General features: G+C 39.9%; 1 protein-coding gene across 13 annotated transcripts in view; it reads right to left on the bottom strand.

Annotated features, from left to right (window-relative positions):
• Positions 1–12,504, bottom strand: part of AKAP13 (A-kinase anchoring protein 13) — a 104,177-nt gene that overhangs the window by 31,641 nt on the left and 60,032 nt on the right. For all 13 annotated transcript variants that reach the window (XM_054213435.1, XM_054213436.1, XM_054213438.1 and 10 more), the window contains 3 exons: positions 12,303–12,411; positions 3,814–3,856; positions 2,408–2,513 (listed from right to left, as the gene is read on the bottom strand). In XM_054213435.1, coding sequence (XP_054069410.1) covers positions 2,408–2,513; positions 3,814–3,856; positions 12,303–12,411 — 258 coding nt within the window. The remainder of the gene's footprint in view (positions 1–2,407; positions 2,514–3,813; positions 3,857–12,302; positions 12,412–12,504) is intronic.

Here is a 12,504-nt window from a genome sequence, read left to right as displayed (position 1 = left end):
AACCCCAACTCTTACTATATACACTGAAACACTGTTGGTGGTATAGCACTGCCTAATAACTGCGCAAGTCAAGGAAAAAGAGAAATTACTCATGCTAATTTTTTTTGTCGTCATTTCCCAGAAACTCTCTACCAAAAAGAAGAAAACGAGGTGGGTTTTTTTTCTAATTGAGAGAGACATAACATGCTTTAGACTTCACAAATGTGAATCAGTGCACGCTACCGATTTCAAGAGATTCGCTGACTAATCCCTGAAGAGCACAAAGTATATGCCAGACATGGGTAAAGTCACAAACTTCTATCGGTATCTCCCTACAGTTAATATTCCAAATGCCTTTTTATTTTTAGGATTTATTTACAAAACCGTTAACATCATTTTCAAAAAGAGCCGTTGCCATTAGTAGGCTCAGATGTGCTTTATTTTACAGTTCATTTTAGAAAATGGTGCATTTCTGAAGGTTTGGAGAAAAGTAAAAACCTAGTTTGAAAGAATTTGAAGCCTCTCTGCCTCCTGACAGCCCAGACAGCAGCAGAAACCAACTCTTCCTGTCCAACTTCCTCTTTCAAGGTTTGTTGTTTTTCTTTTTAACTCTTACAGGTTTTCATCTGCCATAGCGCTTCTGAGAAATCAGCGTTCCCAAGAATTTTTAGGCCAAATCATTTAAATGTACAGCTGTAGCCCTAAAACTGTATGTAATGCAAACATTCTACCGCATGCAGAGAAGAAACTGTAATTTGGATGGTATTACGGCTTTTTAGTTAGTAAAAATATCAGAACTGATATGAGCTGCAATTTTTGTAATGTATATTATTGTTGGGATTTTTGGGGAGCAATTCTTTAGCAACGGTTTCAGACACAATCATGAAATTAGTGAAATCAGACCACACCTATTTAACAAAGGCAGAGCAACCATCTCAAAGCACTTCTGTTGGATTTTCTTACCTGTCCCAACCAGATCTCTTATGTGTCTATATCTCAGTTCTTGCTTTAGAGATTATACACCCGAAGTGCAAGAACCAGTTAAGAAACTTCCAGTCTCGTTCACTGGCTCTGCAACGTGCTCCACAACTTCTCGCTAATGGTTTGCACAGAGGTTTCTATGTAAACAGATAATTTGTTTTGACGTTATGCTTTGCAGCAGGGAAGAGAATTGTCTTAAAGCTGCTCAGCAGCAGCCCTGAGCCGCTGGTACCTGCCGCTTGCGCCTTTAAAGGCAGATCCACAAAGAGGAACTGTGCATTCGGATGACTGATCTCACTACAGCTGGTACCGCATTGCAAAGGTGATGCAATCTTCCAAAAACGTGTCTCAAAATGTGCATTGGACTACGAGAGCGCACAAACCCAGCTAATGTTAGAGGAACGCTCAGGCTGAAACATCAAGTGCTTCTGTTGGGAAAGGCTAAAATCGAGTTTGCCTGTGCAGATGAACCATGACTCCTCCCATACATGTATGATTCAGCCCAGCCTTATTCTGCGATAGGCACGAAGCTCGTTATGTCAATTTTGTTTCCTGTTTGCTATTCAGACACTCATCAAAATATGTAATTTTGTGTCTTGGGGGCTTTCCAATAGTATTTACCAACGTATTAACTACACATCACCTAACTACATAAAACACATTGCCCGCTGTGAGGGAACATGCTCTTAGCTTCTGTCAGACACGATAAACCAAGGTGCGATTCAAGTAAAAAAATCCAACCAAGCCAAAAAAAACCCCAAACATATATTGATCTTGAGGGGACAAGCTAAGGCAACAACAGCCCATTTGTGTGAAGAATTTAGCACTAATGTAATTATTTCTGTAACCAATGCTGTTTCCAGGAAATTCAGCTGCGCTGAGCAGCGCTTAACCTTCATCAAATTAAATCCCAGGGTTTCAAGGACGGAAAAAAGGGGAAAATATAAATATCTAAGGTCATGGTTTGAACAACTTCTCCAGCAGTGCACAAGAACTTTGTGGCAAAGATAAAAATAAAAGGGAAACACAATAGAGCCTTCAGCAACCAGTCCCTTCTTACAGGTCCTGTTCTCATTTTATTAAACACCTCTCAGATTTTGCAAAAATTAGACCCATCAATCACTGCAAAGCCATAACTCATGCCGGAACACAATCTATTCTCTATAATAAATGAAGCTTCATTCTGTGGGGAAAACAGGCAAAAACATCACACAGAAAAACTCACCTCCGATGCATTTCAATTTTGGGGTACGAAAATTTGCCGTGTAGCTATTCCCTATTACCCGACTCGCAAAATCCTCCCCTCGCAAAAGGAGGAAAGGAAGAAAAAAGAAAAGAAAGTCAGGAAAAGACATAAATACAACCCTATGGAAACACAATGGAATACAGAATTCATCTCTGCTCCCTATGATATTTCACCCTTGTGTAAATCACAAGAAGCACTTACTTTGCTCTTCTTGCTGCTGGACATTTTATTCCTGAGGTAGCTGAAGGTGCGACTGACTTTTGTTACACTTTTACCAGGGGGGACACTGCTGTTCTCTTCAGATATGCTAAAATCAAAAAAGAAAGAGGTTGCTGTTATTATTTCCCCCCCCCCCGCAAAGCATCTATTAAACGGATAAATTATTTTTTAAAGGACAAATGCATTTATTATCCAATAGAGCCATGACTATCTCTATGGTGTTCTACCAGAGAAGGCAAAGGGAAGACAAAATGACAATCCAGAAGTTTGTCATGTTTCAAAGAATCCTTGTATCTGTTTTTAAGCAATCTGCGTTCTCCATCCATGCCATAGCACCCTCTGCTGCTCCCGTGGCCAAATAACCTCTAACCAGCTCGCAGCATCTGCCCATTTACGTAGTCAGTACTGCAGATACACAGTCAGTCTCGGCACTTAAACATCAATATTTCAGACAGAAAGGGACAGACATGCACACATCCTTTAAAGAGAGATCTCCTTCCAGAGAAAGACATATAACGGGCTCTGAAAAGGCAGTGACTGTCCTTAACAGAACCACACTGTCTGCAAAGTCTCCCCTGAGAAATGAGAATGCCAAGTAATGAAAAGCAACTGTTATTTGTATTAATTTAGGCATTTCTGGGACACCAGATATTTTCTACCAGTCTTTACATGCACAAGCTTATGACTTCTTCAGCTTCTATATAAGAAAAAGAAATTACGGAGTAAACTATTACTGCATTAAAGAAAAGGACACAGTCTGTCAATAGGAAGTACGACACAAACCAAAAGCTGAACGACAGAAAGACAAATGAAATCCAGGAGGAGGAACCAGCAGCGAGCAGAGGTGAAGAGCCTCCTAGCCATGAAATAAAGCCGAAGCCATCAGACTGATACAGAGACCAGACACCCAGCGCCTTCAGTGCCACAAACATCCTTCCTCCAGGGAAGCGCTTTTAAAGCCAGCACCCACCAGAAAGTTCATCTCCTCTCTACAACTTGCAAGGATGAAAAGTAACATACAAAACCATGATCGTTTTGGCCTTTGTTATAGAAATATAGACAGAATTAACCAAAGAGAGGAACAACTACTTTTGGTGTAAATTATAACTCAGGGTAAACTGATACTGTTCGGTAATAAAAGATCTGATATGTTATTATCTGTGAATAAACACAAAGCCTTGTTAGAGATAAGACCTAGAACAGACTTTTATATTCTATGATCTAAAATATTCTTCAGCCTTTAGACATACAGGACAGATTTTCACAAGCTTGACAACTTGTGATTTCAGCTGAAGTGCACTGGTGCCAGGAAAGCTTTTGGGTGTCCAAGCCAGAGCCCACTGCAGAAGTCCCACCAGAAGAGACGTGGTACCCCCAGAATACCGTACCTCTGAACCGAGGAACCCATGGGGCCGCCTAACGCCTGCGTACCTGAAAAAGATTGGAGGGGTGACATGTTAGCCTGCAATCTTAGCCCACTGATTTTAAAAACATAGCTTGCATATTTGGATGGTTCAAGAGGAAGGGGAAATGTTTTCCAGAAGTGAGTGTTTAGAATAGATTTCATGTGCTCAGGATAAAGCCTGTTCCCTGTATCCTTAGGTGCACTCAAATTAGATGCTGAGGTGAAAGCCTGCTTAGTATTTTTATCGTTCTTCACTATTAAGCAAAGGATGTGCATCTGTTAAATTTGCTGGTAAATCAGGGTATCTGAATCAGAACTGCCAATTCAATGACAATAGGTATAAATGAGAATCATTCTGCCACAAAGCGTTTATTTATACACCACTAGAAAGAATCTATTGTACAACACATCCGGGTTTCATGTAGAAAACTTTTCTGCTCGATAAAATTATAGTTCATTTTCCCATCAAAATCCTGAAGCACTTCATAAAGAGTACAGGAAACAAGGGGAGCCTTATTCTGTTTTCCACGAAACATTACCAGCCTAGGGCTTAGTCACACAACAGTATGCTTGAGGAAAGTCTGATTTTCGACATGAAGCTGAAGCCCTGCCAACGACAAATTCTCTTTGTACCACAAGAAACCTGCTTGCACAATGTGTTTGGAGCAGATGAGGTAGCTGATAACATTTACCAGAACCATCGAAGAATACTGAAAAATCACAATCCAGAGGAGAGAGGGCTCTCTCCAGAGCAACTGGGCTTGCCAGGATTCCACAGACCCCTCACTACAAGCACTGTTTAAAGTTCTATCTGCAGTTCAAGAAGCGGCATGACTGATCATCTTATTAGGCTTCTGCACATACACTGTAAGAAAAACAGCACTTTGGCTTCAAATTGTGTTAACATATTAAAGCTATGGGCGAACGCAAAAAAGCCACTTGACGTCAGAGGCAAAGATGGTCCTCTGTCCAAAAGCAGTAAGCGCATTAGGAAAAACTGGGCATACAATGTTATGCCTTATTAATCTAAAATACACATTTTCCTAACCACTGATTCAAGTGTCAGCACAGCCTGAGACAGAAATATCACTTCATATTGAGAAACTAAAATACAGGCACACCCCACTACTTAATCCCTGCTTGGAGATCCCTGTTAATATCTTCTTGCAAAATCTTTCATCTAATTAATGATCTATTCCAAATACATCCAAGTTACTAATACTGTAACATATATCAAATGATGTCTACTATTCAATTTCCTGACTGTGCTAGGTTTTTCACAATCTCTACTACCTAAGCGCCTAACATCTCGCAAGTAATTTACAGACTCCTAACTCCCTGGTTAACACTCCAGTGACTCTGGTTCACGTTTCAGCTCTAGTTTGCTTTTAAAATGGGTTAAGCCTCCTTAGCCTTTCCTTTTTTTCCTAATAGATTCATCAGTTTGATCGGATTTAAGTATTTTCACAAGCCTTTTTGTTTCTTTGCAGCTAACATAAGAAATATGAACTAATGCTGAATCAAGAGCTGTAATAATTTGATATTTGTGACTTTTTCAACACCTTGAGAAAGTACATTGCATGGGAACTTGAATTATGTACTATTTATCTTTTACTGCAATAGTGGTTTATCTTTAAAATGGGGGATTCTGGACACTGGCAGGCAAAATGGATCCAGACAAAAATCAAGGTGAAAACCTGTTTATGATTTCATATATTAGTTTAGAATATAACATTGTATGGTCAACATTCTGCTGCAAGCTATAAAGCCCAAGAAGATGAGCCTAGAACAGCACACATGTTCTCACCTTCAGGGCTTTCTTTTGGGTAGAGGGAGGCAAATAAGGTGTATTTCCATAATTTGTGTGTTTGCTATCATGACCAGGTTCAAAACTGAAATGCAATAACTGATTTCACAGCCCGCAAAAGAAGTTAGTTCTGCTCAAAGGCCAGGACTGCTATCTATGTCCAATGAATCTGGGCTAACAGCCACATTTCAGTGTACTTAACTGAACACCCTTTAAACATCACCCACCTAAATTATTTCCTATGCCAGCTGGACTTGAAATAATTCACCAAGGTCCATTATGCAGAAACCAGCAGCTGGACTAGGATATTGCAAACAAAAGAAACCAGCTCACAACTCCTTAATACTGTCAGTAATTAAACTTCTCCGGGTCAAGAAATCCGAAGGCTTCACGATAATTGTCTAAAATGCACAGACTGGCTTGTCCAGCCATCTGAAATCCACATCTTAAATATAAAATATTTATATATATCAATATAATATCAAAAAACCTGCAACTAATTCTCCATACTCTAGAGAAAAAGAGGCATGGAGATGTTGAGGAACGGTAACTGAAACGCAAGTGCTATCTCAATGCTAACACATCCATCCTCTCTTGAGAAATGAACCCTGAAGAAGATGGGGAAAAAATAAAACTGGTCTGGGATTACTACATGAAAAATGCCCACTGCCAAAGCAGTCTTACGAATAGCTGTGGCTAAACCAACCTTTATATAAAGTCACCACAGTACCCTCAAATATGAGGGAATAAAACACATGTAAAGAAAGCAGCATTTTTGTTTGAGACAATATCTGACATTACTTTAAATGCTCATCGGTAACAGCAGCACTGTTGAGGGAGGGAAAACAATACTGGCTAACAGAAATACCCCCCAAAATCGCTGTATCCTAGCCTTACTATTACGAATTACTTAACTGGTTGGATGCTTTAAATGAAAAAAAAAATAAAACACAAACAAACAAACAAAAACCACAACCAAAAAACCCAACTGAAAAACCAAATCCACCAAGAAATTTAGCTAAGAATACTTTTTACCGTGGGAGCATGACATCAACACGGAGCTGCGTGTTTGCAGCTCAGTTTGTGGGGACTGTGAATTGTGAGTTTTGTTAAAGGCAGATGAGAAGGACAGAGAAAAAGGAAAGGAGGAAGGAGCTTAAATGTGGAAGTGGATAGTATCACACATGGGCAAAGCCCAGGACTTTCTTGTAGGAAGGGTCAAACCCACAGTGAAGACTGGGAATGGAAAGGAGGAGAATTTAGATACCTACAACACGAATGGTATGGGGATTTTTTAAATTCAAGAAGCAACCAAAATCCCTTGGACTGGAAAGCAATTTCCCCCATCCCAGTATGAACACAAGGGATGTGGGCTAGTTTCCCTGCAAATCTTTGATTTGAACCAACTAATGCAGCCGCTCTGAATTTTCTCTTTAGCTAGAGAATTATCTGTTCTGGTTTATTTCAACAGTCTAATAAAACATGCTTAAGAAATAGGAAGCATTTTCAATTATCTTTGATAAGCCTATTAAAAAAAAACCAAGAGGAGTCTAAATTACTTTAATTCAATCTACTGCCTTAGTTGGGTTTCTTTTAGCAATAGAGATTGCAGGAGGAAAAAAGGCTACCACATAACACTCGCCTGTTTCCCAAAAAAACTATTCTGATTATAGTATCAGGTCCTAGATATGAACACCTTGACCGTGTAAGGTGTTTGGCTGCAATGTATGCTTTTTGCACAGTACGGAAACTGCAAAGTTGTGACCAAGATTTTCAGAATTTTATATCAGGGCTTCTCTCCTCTTCTCCTGCTTCCATCGAGCAATGTACTCATTCTCACCTATGGAGGGCAAGGATCTATCTCTTCTGTTAACTCCGTGCACTGCAACAATCTCAAGACAGGTATTTTGGTTTTAATAAAAAGGTATCGACTACATTGCTGGTCAGAGTGGCAGATGATGTTATTTGCACACGGATACAGACCAAAACTAACCAGATGAGATGTGATGGTGCTGATGGACCATCTTGTAGGTTATAATCCTTTTGGATTATAATCCTTTTATTCTGCCAGTAGTTAGTATTCAGATACAGGACTATGAAAATGCTGTTAGACATCATGCAATGGAAAAGTTGCTTCAGTGTTTGCAAGGTGAAACTTCAAGGTCTAAAGCAGAAAACCAGATTTCCCTTTGTTTCCACCCATAATGGCTGCAATGCACAGAAAACCGTTACTTACTATCCAACTCCTCCTCCTCATCACTGGAAGAAGAGCCAATAGAAAAGAGAGTTTTAGACTTAGGAATGAGTGGAGAGATGCTGAAGGAGAAGGAGATCCGTCTCGATGGTCGAGTCCGGCCCTGGGCTGAGAAGTGGGTTAACAGCAGACATTAGAGCATGCTTGAAAATGCATTTAATAATAAAAAGGAGAGGAAAGCGGCCAAAGCAAACTAAAACCAAAGCAAAGGAAATGTCTGCAAAGCAGCTGGCTTCAGAAAAGGCACAAGAAACAAAGATTGAGAACGTGCAAATTCCAGAGAATGCAGGTTTCAGAGGATGCAGGTCTCACTGCATGCATAAGTCGAGGTTCAAAGCTTTCTTATCTTTGCTGTCATCTTTTTAAAGGAACTCTTATTGAAGACTTACAGGTGGAACAGTTATTTTCCCAAACAGAATACCAACAATTTAGTGGATTTCTGGACAAAGGGCATCTGATTCACTGAGATAACTGCCAGGGAATCAAACTAGAACAAGATATTTGTCTAATGGTGCTTTTTGCAGTTAAATGACACCAAAGCTGCTGGGTATAGCAAGGATACTTTATCTGAAGTGTTAACTTTATTCACCTAGGGAGGTTCTTTCTACTTCTACCTCTAAAAAAACCAACACCATTTTGGTAATGTTATGCCCTTAAAAGCTTCCAACTTTAAAATGGAGAGACCTAAATTTCCTTTCTTTTCTTCTCCAAAATAGAAAAAAAAAAAAGAGCATTTCTTCTCCTGCCTTCTTCTAAAACTCACAGTCCTTATTATAAAGAAACTGCCTAATCATGAGAAAAGCCCCTTTGCACCCTCTCCTGTCCTTGCCTGGAAGAAGTCTACCAAACACAGTGCCAAACTCAGCAATCAGTCTTTGACATCAAATCTCTCATTATCAGCAGGATAACGACAACAAGTTCAATCATCTTTTCTCAGACATGTTACTGCTCTGCCTTCTGCTTATTTCAATTTGTGAAGTTATATTTATCTTCCAGTACTATGCACTTTTCCAGGAATTCCTGCTATTTGTTCATGCCCTCATCTGCAAACTTTGCAAATTAAAAGGGTTTACTGTAATTCCTGTTTAAAAATAATTTATTTTTAAGAGCAGCTCTTGCATAGCAGCAGCTTTGCAACAATTCTTTATAAGTACAATCTTCTCTGAAAAGAGATGCAGGAGCCAGCTAGCCACTCTGAACTGAAATTGCTACACAGCCTCCTACGGAGATGCCCAAAGGCTGTATTTCCCAAACCTTCTCATCATACGACCACAGGTAGAGACGTTTGAGCTGTGACCTGACCAGTGTCAGGTTGCTGGATACCCATCGTTCACATCAGTGTGAGTCCTCGGGAAAGATGACTGGGACAGGACGGGGCAAACTCTGCCCCTGGACAGGTCTGACCTAAGGGTCCTACACTGAACATCTACATTAAACATCTCCAGCACATATATTCAGGCACTTTTAAGTCACTCCATGCCATGGATAAATCAATCTGCTTGCACAATAGGGAAAAGAGGCTAAAGACTTCATCAGCATTAAACTTCCAAGAGAAAGAAGTAGCAATTATTGCTCTCTTTGAACAGAACACGCCCTTTCAGCCACATACAAAGAGAATTTTTTGTATTCCTGATACAACGGAATTCAGAATATAAAAATACTATCCAAGGACTATCCAATGCAATGCAAGCAATGCAAAGCAAACTCCCCTCAAATTTTCCTTCAGCCATTAGTCATAAATGCCAATTGCCTAGAGGCGATTTGACTAAAATTACGCACACACTTTTCCAACGTAAGCAGAACAACCCTAGAGGGACCCAATGAAAGGCACTGAAATGGAAGAATTCTTAGCAAGATTCATGCACTAATTTTGTTTAGACTGCCTTTCAAAGGAGTTGTTCTAGTGTCCCAGACCTGAAGAACATGACTAGGCAACACTGCTTTCTTCTGTAGTCTACTGTCTATTTAGACTAAAAGTCAAGATGAACAATAATACTTTACTGTAAATAGAACCACCTCCTCCAGCACAGTTCAATTCAACTTCCATTTCAGTGGTTTTATTTATAGCAGTTCCTGGCTTTATAACAATGCTCCACACTGGAAATTTGCTATTCCAAAGCCCAAAGCAGTCTTCCGAGTACTCCAGCCAACAGCTCTTGTGACCTCCCTCTATAAAATGCTGAAGGATTAACAGTTGTGAATGGCCACAGCAGCTCTTGGAACATCTGAGACATCAGATGGGAGTGCGGGTTAGAAATTCAGTCTTGGAAATTGCTCCTGCCTCAGTACATATGACAATAAATGGGAAAAATAAGAGAAAGCCCTCCATATGTTTATTCATTTGGATTTGGTTTTTGAAGCTTTTGTGCAGAACACGTTGCTTTCTTCCCATTCAGAGACATTTGCAGGGATCAGATAATTTTTTTTAAACACTTACCGCAAAATTATGCAAGTGTAATGAAGAATTAAACTTTTCCTAAAATTCACCTTCATGAAATCAAGGATTTATTCTTGCATAACTCTGCAGTGTTCTGCTGTAATAAAGTAAGTGTCAAACCTAGGTGATACAAGGGAGTTTATACACCAAGACCTTGTAAAAGGCACTAAGCTGCTTCACATGGACTTATGGTCACAACTCAAGTAACACTATTCCTCTTTCAAAGAGACTGAGGAAGAATGAAGTCATTTACTTAAGTTTCCAAAGTCAGGGAAGTGTCAGAGTTGGGAAGAGAATCCATGACCTAAATTTTCAAGGTGAGTAATCCTTTTGGATGCTCACATCAACTGCCTCAAATGCATCGATTTTCAGAAACCACCTTCCTATAAAAATGAGGCCCTTCTGAGGTGTTGCAAATTAAGTACTGAGAAAATAAATCTCACAGAAGCGTTAGTAATTTTTAACTTCAGTGTCCAAAACTCACAGACATCCGCCTCAAAGCAGACTAACCCTGCTATTTCTTCCACAGCCCCTCTGGAAAACGTACTGCACCTTCTCTTTTCCCTCTCTCTCAATGAGACCATTGTGGCTAGGCCGACCCTAGAAGAAGACGGGATAATCAAACCGGTTTATCACCGTCTCAGGCCTTGATGGCATTTTTAAGGTGGGTCATAAGAGAGAGAAGAGCAGGAAGGTGGCAAGTTGTCCGATCCCAAGATACAGGCACAAATCCTCCGCTGTCATAAGCCCCCCACCATGGGCCTGAGGGAAAGTCTCAAGGGAGGGAGTTGGAGATGAGCCTCAGCCGTCCAGGCTCTCTCAGCCACCAAGAGCGTTTTTCTGGGAGCTACCTGAGTTATTTATGGTGTCTGGCTAGCAACTGGATGCAATGCCAATAAATTGGTTGCTTCAAAAAAAAATAATGAAGGCCTTCAGCCCAAGGAGGAAAGAGGGTGCGCCACTACCCAGAGCAGGAGCCAGTCTCTTCACAGGACAGATCTGGCAGTGTTTTGGTTACCGTTGCTGGGGGACACATACGTTAGGCCACGTGCTTATTAATCATGGAAGAACGATGGCAAAGAATTTAAAAACATCTCCTGTAAAGCATAATCTCTGTGAGCTTCCTCCAGCAAGCCTCCTACTTGAATAAAAAGCCTTCCTTAAAAACACCTTTCCCTTGTTCAGCTTTGCAAGGAAGAAACGTGTTAATAAAGAGCAAAAGATCAGAGGCCATCACTGATTAACAAGACGTGATCTAAAATGTCAATACTGTTTCTGGCTGGCAATTAACAGAATGAAAACACGTGTAACGTGGCCCTTCCTAAGCACATCCAGCTGCAGCCTTCTGAATGACTTTTTCAGCTGAAAGAATCAATTCAGTCAAGTTTCAAAATTAAGTGCTTGTTATTGCTTCAATTAAGCTAAACTGAAAAATTTCACCTAATCATCTTTTTTTTTTTCCAGAAATGAGATTCAATAAATTACACCCAACTGCCCCAAAATATTTCACTCAAAATAAACAGCAACATTTCCCCAATGCGACAAAGCCATGGATTCTCAAGTTTTCATATACCAACTTCCAAAAAAATCCAGAAGCAGGAAAATAAGACTTGAAGTATAATTTACCTCAACATCAAAGGAAGGAATCCTGAAAGGATGCCAAATTCAAACTGCCAAATTCTTTTTTTTAAATAAAACAATCTCAATAAATCATTGTTTTTGTACCAGTAATCTAATTAAGAAAAAAACAAACAAAACACAACTGGAAATACCAGGGATACACAAATATGGATCTAAACCAAATGCATTCTCCCTTTCCACCCACAATTCTATGCAGCAGTGAAACATATATTTCACATAATATAGGAAAGCAAGAGCAGGTATGAGCAAATTCTGCCTTGGGAAGGTAGCAAGATACACTTAATAATACACATGACAGAATGGATAAGGATAAGGGAAAATTGCGTTACTCACTGTCCAGCACTGGTTTACTAATTGACAATAGAGACATAGATTTGGTCAGTGGAGATGAAACAGCGGAAGAACAGAAATTAAATCCTTGCGGCTGTGATGTTTGATGCCTCTGCAGAACAGAAAATAACCACACTCAGCAAATATGTCAAGCACGACAGCACCATCCCAACTACATCCCAGCTACAGCTCAGTGCTCATGTTT

This window comes from Rissa tridactyla, chromosome 9 (genome assembly GCF_028500815.1).
Source record: "Rissa tridactyla isolate bRisTri1 chromosome 9, bRisTri1.patW.cur.20221130, whole genome shotgun sequence".
In the NCBI taxonomy this organism is placed as follows: Eukaryota; Metazoa; Chordata; class Aves; order Charadriiformes; family Laridae; genus Rissa; species Rissa tridactyla.
The sequence above is the reverse complement of the archived record's forward strand: the minus strand, read 5'-3'. Positions and strand labels throughout refer to the sequence as shown.